Source organism: Colletotrichum costaricense (assembly GCF_030867565.1).
Source record: "Colletotrichum costaricense strain IMI 309622 chromosome Unknown Scaffold_6.1, whole genome shotgun sequence".
NCBI classification, from domain to species: domain Eukaryota; kingdom Fungi; phylum Ascomycota; class Sordariomycetes; order Glomerellales; family Glomerellaceae; genus Colletotrichum; species Colletotrichum costaricense.
Window position 1 is genome coordinate 1538089 of NW_026848235.1, and position 21817 is coordinate 1559905.

At 53.7% G+C, this 21817-nt stretch overlaps 6 protein-coding genes across 6 annotated transcripts; 4 read left to right on the plus strand and 2 right to left on the minus strand.

Annotated features, from left to right (window-relative positions):
- Positions 1 to 1247: 1247 nt before the first annotated feature.
- Positions 1248 to 1748, plus strand: CCOS01_06724 (uncharacterized protein; the record flags this gene model as incomplete). The annotated part of the gene is made up of 1 exon (XM_060454892.1): positions 1248 to 1748. The coding sequence occupies one exon, from the start codon at positions 1248 to 1250 to the stop codon at positions 1746 to 1748; it is 501 nt and encodes a 166-aa protein (XP_060314592.1).
- A 3282-nt stretch (positions 1749 to 5030) lies between these two features.
- CCOS01_06725 (dynein light chain) lies at positions 5031 to 5778 on the minus strand (the record flags this gene model as incomplete). Its single annotated transcript, XM_060454893.1, has 7 exons — positions 5031 to 5095; positions 5199 to 5268; positions 5336 to 5362; positions 5429 to 5463; positions 5532 to 5565; positions 5621 to 5643; positions 5730 to 5778. The coding sequence occupies 7 exons, from the start codon at positions 5776 to 5778 to the stop codon at positions 5031 to 5033; spliced, it is 303 nt and encodes a 100-aa protein (XP_060314593.1).
- Positions 5779 to 6451: 673 nt separating this feature from the next.
- On the plus strand, positions 6452 to 9281 carry CCOS01_06726 (RNA recognition domain-containing protein; the record flags this gene model as incomplete). The annotated part of the gene is made up of 3 exons (XM_060454894.1): positions 6452 to 6712; positions 6775 to 7566; positions 7779 to 9281. 3 exons carry the CDS (start codon positions 6452 to 6454, stop codon positions 9279 to 9281), a joined length of 2556 nt encoding a protein of 851 aa, XP_060314594.1.
- Positions 9282 to 12128: 2847 nt separating this feature from the next.
- On the plus strand, positions 12129 to 15034 carry CCOS01_06727 (uncharacterized protein; the record flags this gene model as incomplete). The annotated part of the gene is made up of 3 exons (XM_060454895.1): positions 12129 to 12564; positions 12618 to 12821; positions 12873 to 15034. 3 exons carry the CDS (start codon positions 12129 to 12131, stop codon positions 15032 to 15034), a joined length of 2802 nt encoding a protein of 933 aa, XP_060314595.1.
- A 1382-nt stretch (positions 15035 to 16416) lies between these two features.
- On the minus strand, positions 16417 to 16677 carry CCOS01_06728 (uncharacterized protein; the record flags this gene model as incomplete). Its single annotated transcript, XM_060454896.1, has 2 exons — positions 16417 to 16545; positions 16579 to 16677. The coding sequence occupies 2 exons, from the start codon at positions 16675 to 16677 to the stop codon at positions 16417 to 16419; spliced, it is 228 nt and encodes a 75-aa protein (XP_060314596.1).
- Positions 16678 to 19663: 2986 nt separating this feature from the next.
- On the plus strand, positions 19664 to 20929 carry CCOS01_06729 (uncharacterized protein; the record flags this gene model as incomplete). Its single annotated transcript, XM_060454897.1, has 1 exon — positions 19664 to 20929. One exon carries the CDS (start codon positions 19664 to 19666, stop codon positions 20927 to 20929), a length of 1266 nt encoding a protein of 421 aa, XP_060314597.1.
- Positions 20930 to 21817: the final 888 nt, after the last annotated feature.

Here is a 21817-nt window from a genome sequence, read left to right on the forward strand (position 1 = left end):
AGTTGCTATATCACTGCCAACTATCACAGGCGGACTGCTGATATCGGGGCCATCATCCTACTAGTGGCGAAGACCTCATGGGTCGACCTGCTTCATAGTATTTTCTCATCACCTTGTACCCCAGTGCTTCCAACCTGCTGGGCCCGATGCCGCGCCTGAGCTTCCTCCTCTCCTTCTTCAAGTGTGGGCCAGCCTTCTAGCTGCATCCCATTCTAAGGGCCGGACTGGCCCGGTGTACTGATACACATCGAGACGTTGCCGAGTCGAGATGGCGGATGGCGATTAAGCCGAATGGGTGTAGGTACACACGCGATACATGCATCGTTCCCCGCCCCGTTGCCCAACTTGGGCCTTAGATGCCGTAGCTAAGTCGATAGACCCGTGCGTTGCAGGCCGATTCCAGCCCTCGATCCCTCTTCCTTTTCGTCGACGAGTTAGAGGAAACTCCCGGAACAATGGCTACAATCGATGTGGCGAAGCTGAAGGAGAGTACTACAGGCATGCTAAGCGACGCAAATATTTGATCCCTCATACAGTGAGTCCCATTCCAGCTGTTCGGGAGTTTGGAGTCCAGCCAGCCGGAGCAAGAAAAAAAGTGTGAGACATGCTACACGCATGGGTAGCACAAAACCACCAAAAACGGTTACTCCATCCGAAGATGATGAGAAGCCTACCGGGCCTATCTACCTACAGGACGGCTACACACAGGAACCGCTCAGGACATCGACCAACATTGTTAGATATGGTGTGTGCTGGAAGGCTGACAGACACCAATGCAGCCGAGAAACCTTCCAGCCGGTCCAGCCAGACAGATGGGTTTCTATGGTTCGGACAAAGTAGGACCGGGTGCTGTCCTGTGCGTCGCAAACCCAAGTATCCGTGACTACAGAGGTGTTTTGTGAGGTGGGGAGGAGGAGGAGAGGCGGATGATGGACCAGCCAGCACTCCGGCCTGCTTCCGTACCTGCTCCGTTGATCAGGGCCACTCACCCGAGAAACGACAAGAAAGAGATGCTCAGCTCTACGCCTCAAACAGGATACCTGGGGCTCTTGACGAAGACCTGTGGAACCTACATTCCTTCCGATACGAGAGGGACTCGCCTTTTGCCGACAAGCAATGCGGACTGCAAAGAAGACGATTGCCATGTCGTCACGGAGAAGGGTTGATGCTTTTCGCTCGAAATACCCTTTTGACCAGGGCCCTGATCGTCCAGCAGATTGTCCCCTGCCACCAGGACCCTGAATAGGATGGTGGTGGTCTGGCTGACACCCTGGGTCTCGCCTCTCGTCTATAGTGCCTACTTGTATGGTCGTTCCGTTCCCGCCAACCATGTCGTCGCGCAACGTCCGAAACCAGTTACCGGTTGCCGGAAATCTATCACCCAGCCCCCCAAAGAATCTGCAACGACACCAAAAGGTTTGGGCGAAAAGATGAATTGCTCAAGTTTCCGCCGATGGCTTCATTCACATTGGTCTTTACCCCGCTTCTTCATCAAAGCACTCAATTCCTTCAATGGCTTTCGGCTCATGTGCATCATGTATAGGCAACGCCAGGGCCATTCGAACGTGCGTATGGCAGGGGGAGGGAGCAGCGCGGTAAATCGCAGTACGATTCTCTTTTTCCTATCCCTCCCCCCACCATGGCAACTGCTCTCGGATCACATTGCCCACGCACTGGCGGTTCGCGCTTTGCATATCGGGAGAGCATGGTGCGGGCGCCCATCAGAAAGTTTCCGGAAGGTGATATGATCTGTCGAGGAAGCACCCCAGTAGACTTTGTTATGTTGATTCATTTCGTTGCGGGAGAGCTTAACGGCATCGTCTATCTGTGTGGGATATTTGCCAAGTGGGAGCTGAGTCGTGTGTTGTCCCAGCGTGCTTCGTCTTCTGGTCCCATTCCCCCTTGGTTCAAATGTTTGCGGATTCAGCTCACCTCTGAATAGGTACAGATAGATTCGCAGCAGCGACGCCCATGGTCCTCTTACACGAAAGGGGACGGAAACGCACCTTTGCAGATCATTCTTTCCAGAAAAACGTGGTCTGTCGCTCTCTGTCTTTCTCTCCCCACTGCACGCGTTCAACGAAACCCCGTTGCATTTCGTCTGCCCATCCCGCAGCCCGCTCATCAATGTCGATCCGGCAGCAGCCAGCCACCGGCCGCCGAGAAATAAAGCGGGCTATCGCCCTCCGCTCTTGCCCCTCCCTTGCCCTCACCTGCGAGTCCCTCTTCTTCTTCTTCCCCTCCAAGCGCAAGACTGCGCAGTAGTGTAGTATACGTACGGAGTATCCATCCGTAGAACAACAAGTCGTTAGTTAGGTCGACGTTAGCGTGTGATCTCTTGGGCTCTAGCGCATGTCTGTGTCTTGGCTCGGCGCGGGTGCCGCAGAGCGGAGGGGACTCCTTGGGAGGAGGGACGGGACTCTGTAGGTACCTACCACAGTACCTACACACCTTGGCATCTTGGGGTGGTGGAGGAGGAGGGCCAGCCGCTTCGGGTGTCAGGTGAGAGGGCCCGCTTCCTTGGGTTACGCCTGTTGATGGTTAGATACGTACGGATACTAATTCTTTTGCTGGTTACCTATCCATAAAAGGTACGCAAGGTGGGAGGAAGGTACCAGCCAGGAACCTGGACATGAACAGAAACCCCAACCTGCTATTGCTGGGTGCCTGGCAGCGCCTCGCGAGGGAAGTGCCACTTTGAGTGTTACCCCAAGTTCCCAACTCGCCCGTTGTGGATAACTGACGGAACGAAAAAGTGCCCATGGGCCGGGGGCTGCACTGCACGTATTGTTGGAGTTCGGAAGAACGAATGACAGACACCGCCTCATTGAGAATGACTCCCGTACGAGCTGCGATTTTCCGAATTGGTCTTCCTGAAAGGAAAAAAAGGTTCGGTTGGAGATTGGTGTCTTATTGCGGTTGTTGATAATTCAGAATCAATTCAAGTCTTAACTCTGCCCAGAGACTGCTTCGTATGGCATGTAGACTTCTCGCTCGGATAACACGAGTGAGTGGATGAAAGGTGGGCACGGGAAGCCGACGTCGATCCCATCCCATAACAAAACCCCCTTACTGACATTCTGTAACAAGAGAGCGAGAGAGAGTGAGAGAAACTTCAGCAAAGTGGTTTCCCCTTTCCCCGTGAGCGTGTGTGTGTGTGTGTGTGTGTGTGTGTGTGTGTGTCTCTCGGCCGAGGAAGGGAAAAGGTCACCCACCCGGCATGCTGGGTCATACTGTTGCAAGAAAAACAACCCTTTTTCAATGGAGAAAGTCTCTTTTTTTTTTTTTTTGGTTGCGTCGATCCGTACTTAATTTATTCCACGGCAACGACGTCGAGTCTAAGGAAAACTTGAGACGAAAATGAGCATGGGCCCCGGTTTCGTTTTATGTCCCGAGACGGAGACATTTGGGTTGAACAAGATTGACATGCGCCGTGGTACCCAGCCCAGTAGCAATTCCCTTGTTTTTGTAAAATTGATTCGTAGAAAGGAGGAGAGGCAGAAGCCTGTGCCTGAGCTGTTTAATTATGTCGGGAGGTGTTGCTTCCTTACTATTGTGGTGCATCCTAGATTCCGGTCTCGACTTTGGATCTCAGAGACTTGAAGGCAAAGTGGCAAGACGGATGAGGATGAGATGGCCACTCTAAACGGATTGAACATACCAATATCCCATGAATCATCCCCACAAGATGTCGTCCTGTCGGCTTCAGATCCGGAGAGAGTTGAGGAGAGAAGGGTGGGGGAGACAGACAGCCGTCGGACGGATGAGAAATCCCCCATGGACAACGGCCTTGGAGGTGCTGATCCGCCAGAGAAAGGGGTCGTCTGAAACGAGGCTCTCGACCGCGGTTCCCTTCCTTTGCCTCTTGATCGGGAGAGAGAGTCTGGACCCGCGATGCTGCTCGGGTCTGACGTGCCGAAGGGAGGTAGTTAGACGGATGGTTATTTCTCCTGATGATATCTCGATGGGTACACACTTGCGGACGTGTATCGTAATGTGGTGGACGGATGCTCTGGACATTTATCAAAGAAGTTACAGTTATTCGTAGTGGCGATTATTCTAAGGCAATTATTTCCGGAGTTATTGTAACCTCTGTTCGATATTGAATTGGCTAGCAATTGGAATAGTGTGAGAGTAGAGAAGTACACGCGCGTCTATCTTTTGAATAGAGGCCCATATAGATGGAAGATTACACCTCTGTACTTCTCTCATTATACCATTCTCGAAGAAGGTCGTGGGCATGTTCTAGACATTCACATCTCAATGCGTTACGTCCAGTCAAGGTCCGGGAAGAGCATTATAGTGGGTAACATTTGAGAGAACTGACAATTTCTCTTCCTATTCCTAAATCCAGCACATGATCACTGTCACCTTGCTCACCGTGGCCTTGGGATCAATTTTGTGAGCACGGCGCATGCCATCTTGTGTTCCGTCAATCAGTATTTCATCATACCATCCATCGCAAGGTACGGCAGAGGTCAAATTGAAGCACCTGTAGTGAATCGAGACTCTGTCCTTAAAAAGAGCCTTGCGCCCTGGGAATACGCCGATCGTAAACAGCCTCCCAGGAACCACGAAGTTCTCTCTAATCGCACACTCCGCATTTCAACAGGGCTTCGGTAGGCGCCGAATGCCTGGCTGGCGCAAGGAAGCCTACAAAGCCCTACTAACAGCAATTGTTACGAGCCATGACGTTTGAAGCATATTTGATTGACGAATGGGCTCCAGCGCCGCCTAGCAGAAGATCACGGTAAAAATCTACTCGCCCAACGCTGCATTTTGAACCCCTCGTTTTGGTTGACAGTCATCTCTCCCCCTCCAAGAAAGAAGCAGTTCCCGCACACGCCTTTTTCCACAAGTTCATATTCCCATTATCCCATATGAGGCCGGTCTAGTCGCGGGCCCTCTCCCTATTTGAAGGTATGTCCTGTACATCGTATCTGCGACGCGTCGTCCCTGGGCGGGGTCCCAAGTCTTTGGACAGTAATTTGTCGCTTAATTTTCGTTCTTCGGCTTGGTCGTTCGGCCGTCTATTGGGTCTTGAAGAGAAGGATCGCGCAGTGGCCGAGGTAGAAGTAGATGAAATGCTTAGTTTCTGTATACCGGGTTAGATATGATTAGGGTATGTCCAATTCGATGCCCCGCATTCTCCTCCTGTCTTGGCTGGAAGTCGGACGTTGGGCTGTTGGTAGACGTACCGTGGGTCACGAAGCTGCCAAAGTTGCGGCCAACAATGCAGTGCCATGTAGGTCCCTTGCGCTCATCGAACTGAAATCGCCGCAAGTATTAGCAACTGTATGCAGTCAGGCGATAAAAGGAATTACGGTAGGCTCACGGTTCGCTTGATGTGCTGGGCAATGTCCTGGAGATCATGTTTGTCAGTAAACGATGTCGTACGCTATGTTCTCAGTGAATTGAGGACGCGTACCTTCTCAATAGTGAACTTGGCCATGGCTTCCTGAGCTATGGAGGGGTCGTCAGAACACAGCGGGGTCCTACGGAGGGGCTTTCCGAGGAATGACGTTACATACCGACTTCAATGGATTCCTGCTGCATGTCCTCGGTCTATACACTGTCAGTATCGTGGGTCGCAGTTGGGCGGTCCGTCGGCGCTCCTCACCATGTCGGCGCTCTTGACCTGAGCTGTTTTTCGTTTGCGTCAGCCTCGTCTTCAACCTTATCCTCGTCCAGTTCCTGCACAGATGACCCAGTCTATTGTCGCAACGTACCTTCCAGCTTCTCGCGCGGAGCGGGCGAAGTGCTCTTAGCGTCGGCCATTGTATAATTTCGTGGTGCTGCAAAAGTATCTGAGTCTTGCGATCTCGTCGTCAGCCTCGGTCCAGATGATTCGTTCGGTTTACGCGGCACAACTCGCAAGCCCCTTTTCCAACTCATCGTCCACTGCTGCGCCTTCGTCTAGTTTGGAGAAACTCACTTATAGGGATCGAGGTTCTGACGAGAGTGTCAATGATTTTCTGCACATCGCGGAGGGTTCGACTTACATGAAAATCCTTAGACCGAGGAATTGGCTTGGTTTACGAGTTTCTTTCAAGAGTGGTTGTCGCGTGTTTGGAGCAAGCCTGACAAAGTGCCCGCGACAGGGAAGGGTCCATTCGATCGAGTTGGGTTGTCATGGGCGCACGGACCATAATCTTCCTTCCGGGGTGGAAACGGCTACGGCTGTAACCTGCGCTAGCGTTGACAAGGCGGGGCGGAAGGTCACATGGTGATAGCGATAACGACGGGGCGGAAGAAAAAAAAACTTCAAGGCAAGTCCCGTTTCCGTCGTGAATATCACCAAGGCCTTCTCCCGTCTTCCTCTGTCCACTACACGACAGCATGTCTCTGCCTTTATAGCCACCACAACCCCCCGAGCAATTGAGCTCATAATATTTTCTTCTTACTACTGTTGGAGCCTTTTATTTTGTTTTCTGAGATACCCCTTCACATAATGGCTGCCACCGCCGCCGAAGCTACTCCATTGGAGACCTCTCGCATCTTCGTGAGAGGTCTTCCGCCCAAAATCACAGACGCAGACTTCCGACAGCACTTCTCAGCTGGAGGTCGTGAAGTCACAGACGTAAAAATTATTCCTCAACGGAGAATCGGCTATGTCGGTTTCAAAACTCCCGAGGTTGCTGCTAAGGCAGTCAAGTATTTCAACAGATCATACATCCGTATGTCAAGGATCAACGTTGAGCTTGCAAGACCGGTATGTTGACATCGTCACCTTGTAAACAAACGAATGTCCATATACTCATATTGTCTACCCAGATTGCAGATCTTGCCCCTGCAAAAGCAAAGGGCACTAGCGGCCAGATGTCTGTGGCAACGCCGTCAGCATCCGTTGCCCCTCTCCCTGCCAGTGACGAGAAGGATGCGAAGAAGAAGCGAAAGCGAGAGGATCTGGATGAATCGGATCCCAAGCTGCGCGAGTTCTTGCAGGTCATGGGCACTGGCCAAAGCTCTGCAAACGAAATGTCAGATGTCATGGCCTCTGCCGCTGTTAAAGAGCAGAAGAAGTTGCTTCAAGACGACGAGAGTGACGATGAGTATGAGGCCATCCCGTCTCGGCCTGAGAAACGGCAGATGAGGGAGGCACCACAGGGAGATGGTCGTACAGAGCCTTTGCCGGAAAAGGACGAGGCGATGCCTGACGCTGACCCCGTCTCTGAGCCGACGGAAGTCATGCCTCAGGACGAGACTACGCCTGCCCCAACCAATGCTGCTGCCACTGACGATGATTGGCTTCGTTCGAGGACAAATCGACTACTCGATCTAGTTGAAGATGGCGAAGTGCCCCGACCTCCAGTCCAGCAAGACAGTGGAGAGACAGTCGGAAGTGCCCCCGTGGAACAGCAAAAGCAGCCGGCGGCCGAGAAGCCAAAGGCCGAGACTGACGGTGGAGCTGCAATTCAAGACGCCCCGGTTTCCCAGGAGGTCGAGGAAGATGCCACCCTCGCCACCATCAAGCGAAACTCTAGACTCTTCGTTCGAAACCTACCGTTTAGTGCCAAAGATGAGGACTTGCGGGCACACTTTGAACAGTTTGGGGAGCTGCAAGAGGTAAGCAGAGAGCTTTTCATATCAATCTTACGCCACTCCGTGCCATACAATCATGTGATGAATCCAGATAGGGACAGCTTACATCAAATGATGGTTGATGCGAACCTTGGATCGGTATTTTAGTAGATGCTTCGACTTTCTGAAAAATGATTGCCTTCTCAGCTCTTCATATGAACATCAAAGATGTGCTCAGATTGCTAATTTCCCACCAGGTACATCTGCCAGTCACTGCTGGAGGCGCAAGCAAGGGCTTTGCAATGGTCCAATTCACGAGTGCCGAGTCAGCTGTTGCTGCATTCCAGTCGACGGATGGTCAGACTTTTCAAGGGCGTCTTTTGCACGTCTTGCCCGCTGAGGGAAAGCGCGATGCTGGGCTGGACGAGTTCGCAATCTCAAAGCTGCCCTTGAAAAAGCAGAACCTGATCCGAAAGAAAGCCGATGCCGCCTCTAGCACGTTCAACTGGAATTCTCTGTACATGAGCCAGGATGCAGTCAATGCTTCCGTGGCAAGCCGGCTGGGCGTGTCCAAATCAGAGCTGCTAGATCCCACTTCGGCAGATGCCGGTGTCAAGCAGGCCATCGCCGAGACGTCGATCATCCAAGAGACCAAGTCGTACTTTGTGTCGAACGGCGTGGATCTCGATGCCCTCAAGTCACAAAAGCGGGGCGACACGACCATTTTGGTCAAGAACTTCCCGTTCGGGACTACGATGGAGGAGCTGAGAACTATGTTTGAGGAGCACGGCACAGTCCTGAGGGTGCTGATGCCGCCTAGTGGTACCATTGCCATCGTCGAATTCGCGCAGCCAACACATGCAAAGGCTGCCTTCGCCAAGCTGGCGTACAGGCGTATTAAGGACACTGTGCTGTTTCTGGAGAAGGGCCCGAAGAACCTGTTCAAGAATGATGCCTCAGTAAACATGACGCAGGGCAAGGAGGATCGGCCCACCGGTGTTCAGAAGTTGAGCGTTACAGAGCTTTTGGGACGGGACGACCAAAGCGAGGCCAGCGTTGAAACAACCTCACTGTTTGTCCGGAACCTCAACTTCTCCACCACGACGGATAAGTTGGCAGAAACGTTTAAACCGTTGGACGGCTTCGCCTCCGCCAGAGTGAAGACAAAGATGGACCCCAAGAAGCCTGGACAAGTGCTCAGTATGGGTTTCGGCTTTGTCGTCTTCAAGACAAAGGAACAAGCGCAGGCAGCCCTCAAGTCCATGGACGGGTTTGTGCTGGAAGGGCACACCCTTGCGGTCAAGGCTTCCCACAAGGGCCAAGACGCAGCAGAGGAGCGTCGCCGGGAGGACAAGGCCCGCAAGGCAGCGGGGCAGCGGACCAAAGTCGTCATCAAGAACTTGCCCTTCGAAGCGACCAAGAAGGACATCCGCACCCTGTTCAGCACCTATGGCCAGCTCAGGGCGGTGCGCCTGCCGAAGAAGTTTGGCAACTCGACCAGGGGTTTTGCCTTTGCCGAGTTTGTCACACCCCGAGAGGCGGAAAACGCTCTCAACGCATTGCGAGACACCCACTTGCTGGGCCGCAAGTTGGTTCTCGACTACGCCGAGGCCGAGGCGGTCGACGCGGAGGAGGAGATTGCCAAGATGCAGCGCAAGATCGGGGGCCAAGTCAACAAGGTCGCTCTCTCGCAGCTCATGGGCCAGAACAGGAAAAGGGTCACCATCGGAGACGACAATGCCGACGAGATGGATATGTGAGCGGTTGGAGGAACATCAACATCAACGCTCCCAAGAGGGAAAAGATAGAAGCGAATCTAAATTTTTGTCGGTGTTATGTCACCATCGTCTCACAACATTTCCCTGACCAACTGCACTATCGTCGCGTCATTCTCGTCTTCCCCCTCAAAGTGACAATCGATACTACCAACTCAGAAACAGAGAAGTTTGGTCCAGGTATCTCTACATGGTATCGCCCTTTGGTAGTTACTTTCTTTAACTTCAGTGGTAGTCCACATCTGTAATTCTGTATGCAAATCTGTCTCACTCATCCCTGGCCCCGCGATTTGGGCCCCTGCTCACCCCCTTGTCACCCTTCCGATCAATTTTTCTCCGAACAGAACACCTCCTGCAAAAAATAAACCGTCCCGCTATTGGGGCACCTTTCCCCATGTCAAGCCCACGACGGGAACCAAAGGAGTTTGTTTTGTCAAACGGTGGGGTTCTGGAGAGGGCGGAAACTGCAAGTCAACTACGGACTAATACTGTCTGTGCTATTTGGGACCTTGCCCCGTGCACCAGAACATCGAATGGCAATAGCTTCAATACGCGAGAGAACCATCTTCGTTGCAGATGGGAAGGGATGAGGAAGAGGAGGAGAGTGGGAGGAGGAACCACGCGGGGAAAGGCAGAGGAAAGCGAACATCATCCTCTCACACCAAAAACCTTTCTCTCATCTGTCATTTCGCCTCCTTCTGCCTGTCCTGCCTCGAGCTGCGTACTTGTGTGTCCCTCTTCGCCTCCTTGACCCGCACAGCAGGAATGCATCTCTCTCCCCTTCACTCGGTGTTTTTGTCTCTTTCTAATCTGGCTACATGCCAGCTTCACTGTGCACTATGCCCTTTCTTCGCCTGTGTTTCTAACTCTATCCTTTTGTTTTGTCTTTCTTACTCGTTGTTATTTTGCCTCTCGTGTTGCGAAGGATGTTCCAACTTTTGACAGGAGAGCGGAACGGCGGGGAGGCCCTAAATCAGCATCCATGCCGAAATCGAAGAAAAAGTTGTCTGTCCGTCCCATCTTCTTCCAGACTTGCCTCTAGAAAGAGTAAGAGAACTCTCGATTGGACGGGTCTGAATGAGTGACGGTGGTGGTGGTGGTGCTGTATGGTTTGGTGCGCGTGGTACGTGCAGATCCAGAACCGTGGTCTCTACCTAGTTCGTCCCAAGTTGGCCCCCCCGTGAAGGCCAACGTTCCTTGGACCAACCCCCTTGCATGCCAGCGCCCTCAATGTGTCCACCACTCCAGCTTCGTTAGTTTCCCATGATTTGCCATGTGGAGATGGCCCTTGTCGAATTGACAGACGATCATATGCACACGCACATCCGCTTGGTACTGTACCGTAGTCGTAGGGCGACAGGGAAAACCTCAACGGGGCCTCATATCGACAAGACTGGCTCCCCGATGCTTCCTAGCTCAGCTGCGACTAAGCTCGCGATCCTCCGAGCTGTCAAGTCATGTTAGTCAAATTCGGGTCATACAACGTCGCTGGGCTTGCCAATAGAATCACCCTCCTCCCTTATCCTCCTCTGACAGGCACGGCTCCAGCCCTGTGCTTCCTACTATACTGTTCACTAACGTCCTGCCTTCTCTTTCGCTCTGCTTCCCTCACCCTGGCTAGTTTCTCTCGGAGCCCTGATACGACTTAGTCTGCCGGAGCTTCCTTTCTGCACCTCTCCATATCCCCTCTGAAGCTCGTGCTCAGATTAACTTCCCTCTCTCTCTCTCACTGCCCCGCCATCCCTTCCTTCACCCAGACCACATTCCCGCTTCAGCAGTGCTGACCAGCGCCGTCCAAAAAGGGATCTTCCCTTCACCCCGCTCAGAGGGTTCAGTACGCAGGAGTTGGGATAATCTGGAGCCTCGAGCGGGGCTCACAGGCACATGTTCTGTATCTACTGTCCCAAGGAGGACAGGGCCCTTAGACTAGGAGGAGTCCACAGGCATACCCGGGGAATGGACGAGGAGGACGATGAAGCAGAGGGCTAAGAAGGGGGGCGTGTGTTGGCCCTCGATCTGGAACCTGGGGTGCCAAACGAAAATCCGAAAGCTCTCTCTTGCTCTGTCAGTCCCGTCTATCGCCGTCTCCTTCGCCCGGTAGACTACGGTGTTGAGGGTGTGTCTGTCGAACGATATTGAACCTTCCCTCGCCTCCTCTCTTTTCAGACTTTGGAGCGGGTGTACCTGGCTTCAGGAACTTATATTGACGTACGTCCCATGCCAGTGTCATTCCTTTCAACTTCTCCCCAAGCCTTCTCTCCATCTTCCAACATCCTTACTTTTCTTTTGCTTGATCCAAACACTCAAGCATAGGAAAGGCACGTGTGGCTCGCCCGCCTTTCTCAAACCAGTTTCTCGAGCTGCGGAATTCAGACACACGCTCATTTTACTTTGCTGTTTGTTTCCTAATCGGAAAACACCATCTTTTACACTCACTTCGCCATCATTCCTCTCCCGCTCTCTCAGCCCTTCTCCCGAGGACATACCACGAGGAATCTTGATCCCGGAGCATATCACACGGAGAACAAGCGCCCTTTTGCACTCCTTCACTTAGCAACAAAACCCATGCCCGCCCCGTCACGGAATTCCTGAAGAGTCATTCCTTTCACCTACGTCTTTTGCCTCTCAGCTATCTTCCATTCTTTCACTCAGGGGTTCCGTGCTTGTCAAGGAATCCTTTTACAATCCAGTTGAAGTCTCTACTCTCCTCGTGGGGTAGAGAGAAAGAACGGACCAAGGTCGACGCATCAACCAGTCCCATACCAGTCCTCCGCAAGGACTATCTCCAGAAACACAAAGGAAAGAAGATTGCTTCCAGAGGAAGCAGACCTGATGATGATGGAGCACCCGCGCCCTGTGCTTCCCTCTCAACGCTACTCCCCTTCCCCAGTCTACAGCTACGATAGCAGACGATGCACACCGACTGGGCGGCAGCCGTTGAGGGAGTCGACGGGCAATGTCCAGTCCGCCGGCTCTCACTTGGGAAGCCTCGCATCGTCGTGCCGTAATAGCCCACTTGGGCTCTTCTCACCGAGCCTGACGAGCATACCCACTCCACCTATCGTACCATCCCAGGCTGGCTCTACCTACAGGAGCAGCAATAGCCTGAGAAGGCCTGATGCTCTCCACATGGCCAGAAGGGCACGACATGACATCAACCCCATCTACTATGCCCCCGAGTTCCGGCCTTACCGGGACAAGCAAGACCAAAAGGATCCCAACGAGAAGCAGATCTGGCCTCGTGTATTGGAAGATGCCTTCCTTGACTGTAAGTCACATTCACTTGAGCAGCTTGAAGTCCCTTCTGACATGGCATCTTAGCGCTGCTCATTATCCCGCATATGGGTAGAAAGAAGTACAGCATGCAGGGCAAGCAGTTTGGGCGTAACATGCTCATCAGCGAGTACCTGTGGATCGCGTACTGCTGCAGCTTGCAGCCAGGACAAAAGGCAGAGGAAAGAAAGAGAAAGCAAGTCTCCAGCCACATTCAAGTGGTTAAGAAGATGTTTGAGAAGCACCGATGCTGTAAGTTCGGGTTGTCCGTCTGCTTTAGAGACTTGAGCTAACACAATTCAGACCACTTCTTTTTCGTCAAGGACCCTGACAAAAGCGAGGCCCGTCTCAAGGACAACATGGAGATTGCCTCCTTCAAGGACAACCCAGTCCTGGTCGCCCTCGCCGAGGGTCGTCTTCCAGACGTGCGCCCCAATTACGAGTACTTTGCCCAGATTCTTGCCATGGACTCCCTTGTCGTCATGAGGCCCAAGACTGCTTGGATCTTTGTCGCTTCCTCCAACGTCAGGATGGAAGAAAACGGAGACGCCTACGACCAACACGGCAAGCCTCTCGACCCTGACTACTACCCCCACTTGGAGAAGAACATGCACAAGGAAGACGGTCTTTCCAGAGGCCTCAACGGCAGCGTTCTCCTGCACGAGTACAACCGCGAATTGGCACAGAAGGAATCCGCAGCTGTCACTGAGATGTCTCAGGAATGGGAGGCCAAGTTCCCTCCCTTGCACAAGTCACTCGAGCACGCCATCCAGGACAACAAGTGGCTTGACATCTTGGAGATGACCGTCACGCTCGAAATTCATCCCCGCAGCAACTTCCCCGCCGGATCTGAGCTCAACGGCTTCGTTGAGCTGAGCATTTCCCAGCCCGCACTCCAGAACCATCGCTGGAAGTGCGTCACCAAGCTGGCGCGGCCCGAGGAGCTCCGCCGAGCCGAGAACGAGCCCTGCATCATTGAGCAAACGAGCGAGGTCGGCGTGCAGTACACGCACCGTCCCGGATGCCAGGAGAGCAAGTTCGAGTGCGACTGCCGCAGCCGTCCCAGACAGGACGTCCGCGTGCCCTTCCCCGCGGCCGAGTGGGCTAGCATCCTGAGCACGTGCGCCGGCTACCTCGAGCCCGTCGACAACAAGAACAAAATCGAGGACGATGAAGAGAGAGCCAAGGCCACGGAAGACGCCGCCCTCGAGGCCGAGCGTACCACGGCAGAGCTGATCCAGCAGGTCGGCATGTTCCAGGAGCTGTGGTCTGCCCCGCCCGACAACTCTGACCGCCGCAACTGGGTGCGTCGCGGTATCATTCTCTGGAAGTTCCGCACGATCCATGCCTTTGACGACAAGTGGAACCCCATCTTTGAGAAGCCTGCGCCGCAGAAGGGCAGGAAGCCCGCCGAGGAGGACGGCGAAGACCAGAGCTCATCATCCCGACGGGGAAGCCGCTCAAAGCGCGTCTTCAACCCTCCCGGCACGACCTGGCGCTTCCTCACGGCTCTGGACCCCGTCTCCTCGGCGCATCAGCAGAATGTCTGCGTCAACCCGGCATCTGGCCCGGGCCGGGAGATGCTCATGGCACCGACACCCCCCTACTCTCATCACCTCGCTGCCGTCATGAACGACAACATGAGCAATGCCTGGGAGTCCGTCACCATGCCTGGCCAGCTACCAAGCCTGGCATCCACCGGAACACTTGGGCTCATGGAACCCTACTCACATGGACTCGCAACGCCTCCACCAAGTGCCTCTCTCAACTCGTCGTACGCAAGTAGCTACGATGGCAGTCATGAGCTGGCCGGCGGGCCGCACCACCATCACCACCAGCTTGACCTCTTTACCGCCGCGGCCTGCACTAGCTCCATGGACAACCAGGCCATCGTCGCCGACATGTCATCTGCTGCTCCCGACCCGTACCTCTCGGCGACTGCAGGCATTCAAGTTTCAAGCGGTGTACCTGTCGGCGTCTACGACGAGGGCGAGGTCGAGGGCATCCACGACTGGGACACGACGACTTCGTCCTTCCATGGCCTCCACCAGTGGAACGGCTGGAGCGAGGCGGCGTCGGACCCAAAGACGCAGCAGTGGCAGAACGAGAACCACCGCAGCGCGGCGGCCAACTCCAACCTCTGGGCCGAGAGCAAGGACCACCATACATGGAACCAGCAGCCATGGGCCCAGGCCGTCTCGGCAGTCGCTGCCGTGGCCGGCACAGACGGCAGATCCGGATGGTCACCAGTCGACCAACAGCGCAGCAGCGGACTGCCCTCGCTGGATCAACTCACCCCGCTCAAGTCGTTGACGGGCAGCAGGAAGAGGGCGCGCTCCAACAGCCTCGACATGGAGAACAGGGAGAACTACCCCGCATCATCGATCCAGAAGCTGGTGCACCATCGAGCGCCGGCAGCTGTGATGGACGAGGCTGGTGGTCACGGACACCGGAACTGGGAGTGAAACTTCACACTCGGCCGAGCTGTACAGACGGGAAAGGGAAAGGGGAATACAGCATGTTTCCGGGAGATGTGTGCCCTGCTTGCTTGCGCGTATGTCGCAAAACTGGAGAGGAGTAATCTCGCATGCAGCGGCATCTGAGCAGAGGTGAAAAAAAGGGATAGTGTACTTTTGCGCGGGAGTTTATGTTCTTGACTTTAGGGTGGGATGGAATGATTGACGGCCGACTCATGTGTGAAACGCCTATAAAGGCTCCTCTTGAATGGAATAGGGGCAGAGAAAAAAACATGTTGCAATATGCTAGAAAGAACAGCAACTTTTGATACCAATAATCACGTCTTGTTATTACCAGAGTTTTTAGTAAGGAGAAAGAAATGGAACTTGTTACTCTCACTTGGTCCCCTCGGCAGAATATGAAAACAAAAAGTGCTTCGGTTCCCACATCACGGTTACATTGGTCCGACAAGAGACGTATTGTTTCTCCTGTCATCCTTCATGCCCGCCAAACGCTGGTGTTGGGACGAGCGAGTGGTTCAGAGAGCTTCGCTGGAGTGATGAGATGAAACGCTCAAGAAAAGTGGCAAGCCTGCCTGCTTGCTTGCCTGCCTGGTGTTCGTCGAGGGGGGGGGGGGGGTCACCTGTGGTGGGTATTCTCTTCCTCTTCTTTTTTTTTTCTTTTTTCATCAGCGTTTGAGGTGATGGAAGCTTAAAAGATCAGATGATCCTCTGTTGCCAAGACTTATGTTTTGTGAGACGCTGCCAAATTGTGGTTCCTCCGTTTCTTCGGTTTGCCTTTTGTCGCAAACTCGACGGAGCTCTCGGTGCGGGTTCGTAGTCGTAGTCGTCGTCAACATCGTCCCTGTCCTCGTCACCAGTGCCGCCCGGACGTTGCGGTAATAATAATAACTCCCCCTTCCCCGGCCTCGCCAGGAGGATTCAGTAGCGCGAGTGGAACGTGGGAGTTTGATGTTTCATTCCAAGCAAGAGAACGAGATTGCGGAGCAGGAGAAGCGAGTGGAGGTGTGCACGTGGAGACCTACCCATCGCATCGTGCGAAAAATGTGAGTGCTCAGAACCAGGAGATGGAGCGAGAGAGAGAGAGAGAGGATGAGGGCGATCAGTAAGAAAAAAGAGCGGAGGATGTTCGCAGGGGTTCTTCTTTTCTTAGGATGGGACGGACGAGGGTTTGCGGGTGCATGGTCTGAACAACGTGGACGGCAGGCGCAGGTGAAACGCTGCATGTCTGAACGTTGGTGACCGAGGTGTGTGATATCGCGAACAGTGGCAAAAGACGGGAAATAGGGGGTTGGTAAGTCTGGTGAGTTTTCGAGATAATCGCCCGTTCGAGCTGCCGTCTTGAGGAAGAGTTGAAGTCGAAAGATTCATCAATTGCGTGACAAGAATCTCGGCGGTTGAGCAAGCGCTGTCAAGTTGAGCCTCAGCATACTCAGCCACGATTGGACTGGACTGAAGCCGTTCGCCGAGATCTCGCGCCCGCGGCGGGCTGCTAGCGGTGGAGCAGAAAAAGAAAGGACCGGGATGCGCACAGACGATGAGACAAGACGATTTCTGAATTCCCACCAGCGAGGAGGATCCAATTGTTGATATGCCGGGGTTTGGCTTGCAGATTGACGGCTCCGGGGCATTGAGCTCGGAGGCGTAGGTGACAATCTCTCGACAATTGAGATGGGGGTGGTCTAAGCGGATGAGAAAGCAGGACTGGGAATACCATGAACAACTCTTACTTTCCAACTTCTGTGCGGTCGCCGACTCTTGCTTGCTGTTAGTCTTCGTCTACTATGACGGTTAACCCGAACACCGATTGCCAGAGCAAAGAAGAGACGTGGCAAACCGAGCCACGAACAGAGAAAACGGAGCAAAAGACTGGAAACGAAGGCCCAGTCAGGTATTCGTTGTTCATCGCGTGCTGCGTGCTGTGTACTCCGTAGGGGCCACTGGTCCGTGTTTCGAGTCTCGTTGCATTTTGCTCTTCTAGACGCCGTCCAGACGTCCAAGCTTATGCTTCCCTGACATCCGTAGACGGCGGTCCATTGCGCTTGCCTAGACTTCGGTCCGTCTGGAATGAAAGGTGGTGACCCGGGTCGTGGTGTCCGATGCCCATAACTGTTGGCTATTGCCACCGCTCATTAAGATCCCTGATGTGGGATTTTGGAGTAGGTCGGTGCTCCAAGGTGGGTTGGAATCTTGTATATTCGCGACTCCGTCCGCGGCAAAAGAGACCAGGGTGCTTGGCGCAAGGAGTACATTTTGCGAAGCATTTGCATTTCTGATTTGGCATCAAGTAAGCTGCCATGGAACACTGGTCAGTTTAGTTGCGTGGACAGACGGCAGTGGGAACTTGGCTTCTTTTTTTGTTCACTTCCTTGCCTGTTCCATTCCTGGATCCATCTTCGTCGACCGTCTGGCGGCAGTCTGCGCCAACGGTGGCCAATCGAGTAGATTACCAGGCCCTTGTGTCCGGCGGCGGCGCGGCAAGGCCAAACAGGAAAGGAGAAAAGAGGCTGAGCCAATCTTACGGTGGCCAGCCATGTATTCGTGGACGACACGCGAAATAAGCAAGGAAAAAAGAGAAAATGGTCGACGGGAATGGCCTCGGCGCGTTGAAGGTGGAACAAGCAGAGAGAAGCAAGTGGTGGTCTGGGTGCCAATTTTGGTAGGCGCCGTAAGTTGCAGAGCGGCAGAGGTGCTAGCTGCCAGTCAAAGTGGTGGTGGACCCTTGCGTCTGGAGCTCGCTTACTTCGGGCAGGGGTCGCATGGGCCTGGTTGACTGGATGAGGTGCATCGCGACTCGCAGGACGGTCAGGACCTTCTGGACTCTCTGCAAGAGGAGTGCGAGCCCCTTGTTCCAGATTTTGCTGTGAAGCATGGGGTCCAAAGTCTCTCGGCCATACGTTTTGGCCTGCAGAGATACATGTTTCGTCGTTCGCTCCCCATCCCTGGCTACATGGACCGTGGCGCCTAAACCAAGATCGGTGCAACCCCACGAGCGTCGGTACCTTACAGCGGGAGAGCAGCGACGACTGGTACTTATTGCCCCAAACTTCCAAAGGTACCTGCCCGTAGGTACCTAGAGAGCCCCGCTCGCGTGCAGGTTAGTGCAGACCATCTCCCGTTAAGTGCCCACCGCCCGACCCGACGTCTCCCCGACCTTGATGCGGATGTCATACACACTACATGCCTTGTCGTGACTACCGTGACTACCTTGCCTTGCCTTCAACCTTGAGACCTGTGCGCCAAGAAGTCCACTTCAACCTCCGCCGTTCCTTGTCAAACATCAACCTTGGCTACTTTGGCGCATCGTGCTTGACTGGCGCCCAGTACCTCGCATCAGAAACATGCGCTCTTCTTCGTCCCATACCAGGCCCCATCCGACCCTATGGCCGGCCCCGGCACACGACCGGTATCGTTCGCTCTTTGGCCAGATGCCCAGAATCCCCCTGTCCGAGTGCCCATCCCGTCCTCCACCGTTATCGTTTTAGATCGCGACTCCCACGATGCGCCGCATGGGTGTTTGCCTGTCATTCGGGTACCCATCCTGCGTCGATCACGACCCTCGTCCACGGGTTGAGCAGCCAGAAGGGAAAGCATGAGTCTAGATGCGTGTAGGGATATCCAGGCCATGGAAGGCGGCAGACATGGCCCATGGGTGACAGACAGACGTGATATTAAACCAGCCCGGCCTCTCATCCCGAAATGGCCTTGTGGTCTTCACCTCACCTCACCTCCTCATCCACCAAACGCCCTTCCTCCTCGGGATTCGCAAAAGAACGTGGAAACAATCGCATTGTTTCCCTTCTTCCCTTGAGGCCCATTCTCAGACCACCCTAATTTCCGTGGATTTCATTGTACGCGCTTGAGGCAGGCAGGCACCTTCCTTTATTCGTTTTATTGTTCCTTCCTCCCGGACCGAGTCGACTGTTCGATCCTTCCTCGCCTTTTCAACAACCTCACAGCTTACAACACCGCCCCACTTTACCCGAGATTCAATCTTTGACCTCGACCATCGCCGCATGTAGCACGACAAGGCCTTGTTATTCTTCTTTTTCTTTCGCCTTCTATTCTTGACTCAGCTGGTATCTGACTGCGCCGGACGTCTTTAATTGTGAATACAAATTTACGTGTGTAAACAAACAAACTTCTTGGTCTCGTTCAGTCCTGCCACGCCAGTCAACAACCTGATTCACCGAGAATCCAAGAATCCGCGTACATAAAAACAACCTCGAGGCGGCCCAGTCATCGATCTCAAACTTTCACATCAGTCATAACATTACTACAACTTCGACTCTTCTGGAAGACTCGAAAACTCTGCGCTCCTTCCTGCCAAACGATATCTCAGCCCGCCCCACCTGGTTTGTTCTCCTCCCGTCCTTCTTCCAGCTCATACATACGCAAACCCTAACTGATCTTTTTCATCCAGACACACACTCGATCCTTCTTTGATTTCGTCAAATTCCTCACCACTATTCACTTTCCCTTTGGAATCGCTCACGAGTCCATCCAATTCTTCCCTACTTTTGCGCTCCGCGAGTATCAAAAGCTTCATCACTTGAGTATCCCATTCACAAGAATATTCACTCCTTCCTCTTCGCAATCATATCCCAAGAATTCACCATGGTTCGCGTCAACTCCTTCGCCATGGCTGTCGCCGCCATCATCGGTGTCCCTATGGTCGAGTCTCACACCTGGGTCGAGCAGCTCAACCGCGTCGCTGCCAACGGTACTCTCGTTGGTCCTGATGGCTTTTCCAATGGCTGGGCTGGTCGTCTCAACGGCTTTGACGACGAGCGGTACACAATGCGCATTCCCGGAAAGGGCTTCAATCTCTGCGAGAAGTCCATGCCCGGTAGCCAGCCTGCAGAGTTCCCGTCCTTGACTGCTGCTCCTGGCGACTTCGTTTCTCTTCGCTACCAGGAGAACGGCCATGTCACTAAGCCGACCACCCCCGAGAACAAGCCCCTCAACCGCGGCACTGTCTTCATCTACGGCACCGCCCAGCCCAAGTCTAACCCTAGCGTCTTCGACATTCACCGCCAGTGGACTGCTGACGGCAAGGGTGGCGATGGCACTGGTCGCCTCCTGGCAACTCGCAACTACGACGATGGCCAGTGTTACCAGGTCAACGATTCGCCCATCTCACAGGAGCGTCAGGGTGCCGCTGTGCATGAAGCTCTTCAACCCATGGGCGTCAACATTTGGTGCCAGACGGCCTTCCAGCTCCCTGAGGATCTGGCCCAGAACTCAGAGTACTCCATCTACTGGGTCTGGACTTGGCCTACTCTCAAGCCGGGTGTCGTCGCTGAGTCCACGAACGGCCAGTTTGCCGACTTCCCTGTCGGCTTTACGGACGACAAGCGCGCTGCTACCTCTGAGGATATCGAGACGCCTGAGCTCTATTCTAGCTGCTCTGTTATCAAGGTTCAGGGTGAGAAGCTTGTGCCCGGTGCCAAGGCTTCCTCGAACTCCAACAAGGCTACCAACGCTCTGTCTGCCTTCACGTTCCTCGAGGAGACGGATTACAACTTCAACGCTATCAAGGACCAGCTTGCCAACCCCTTCCAGGTCAGCGTCGACGGCCAGGCTGCCCCTGTCAACTCAGCCCCCAGCAATGGTACTCACAGCAGCACTCCGGCCGCTACTCGCACTCCGACTCCCACCGTTCCTTCTGGAGTCGCCCAGGGCACCAACAAGGCTCGAGTGCTCACTGTCTCTGCTCCTGCTATGACTCTGTACTCGTTCCTTACTGTCACTCTCAATGCCCAGACTCCCGCTCCGACTCCCACCAGCGGTCAACAGTCTGCTGAGGCTAGCGTCACCCCCTTCCTCCACGGCCGTCATGTCAGAGGTAGAGACTCTTGGAACTTCGGCCAGGGCAACTAAGCTGTTGGAGACCCACGTCGCGCAAGCATTCTGAGGGACACACATCGTCTACTGGGCCATGCGCAACATGATTCGACTTTTTCTAGTTCGACAATTCCTTTCTTTCTTTTCTTTCATTGCTATTCTTCAACAATACCCAGCATTACCATACCACTCTCTTGGAGTTTGGGCTCTCTTTTCGGTATCGCCAAAGTCATACAGTACATACATTCGGTTACAGGCATCACGTTCTCTTCAACTTTCCGGCATCAACGGCAACGGGAATTGGACAAAGGGTCATGAACAGGAGTATCACGGTCGACATTTCGAATTTCTGAGCATTGCCCCAGGTGGACAGGACGGGGCAGGGTCTTTTTCTTTCTTTCTTTCTTTCTTGATGACCCAGGCATATAACCGGAACGGCATTTCCGGTCGGCGTTGGAGGATAAAGGATGATACCAACTTCTTTCTTCTTTCAGTTGCCTCAATATTCTGAGGCCATTTCTTTGTCATCAGGGAGGGTTTGTCTCCCAAGAGTTTTCAAGTCTCCCCCATGGGTATATGGGAGGAAAGGCTTCTAAACTGGTTCGCAATTTTCTCAAGGCCTCGCTTACACCTTTTCTACCCATTTCGATGTTCGGACTTCACGTCTCCCCTTCTGGTTGGGCGGCTCGATGCTGCACTTAAGAGACATGATACGAATTGGCGGAATGGGGTTATGGATTAGATGATGGAAGGGAGGCAAACACACGAAAAACAAGTAGTCATGGAACGCAGAGGCTATAGTGCTCGCCTGGAGGGTGGTAGTACCATGGAAGCCAGTTCACACACTTTTTCGTTGCACTTCCCGGTGACTCGCATGTGACATGATTTCAAGGTTCGACACAGCCACCATGTGGACTTGTATGA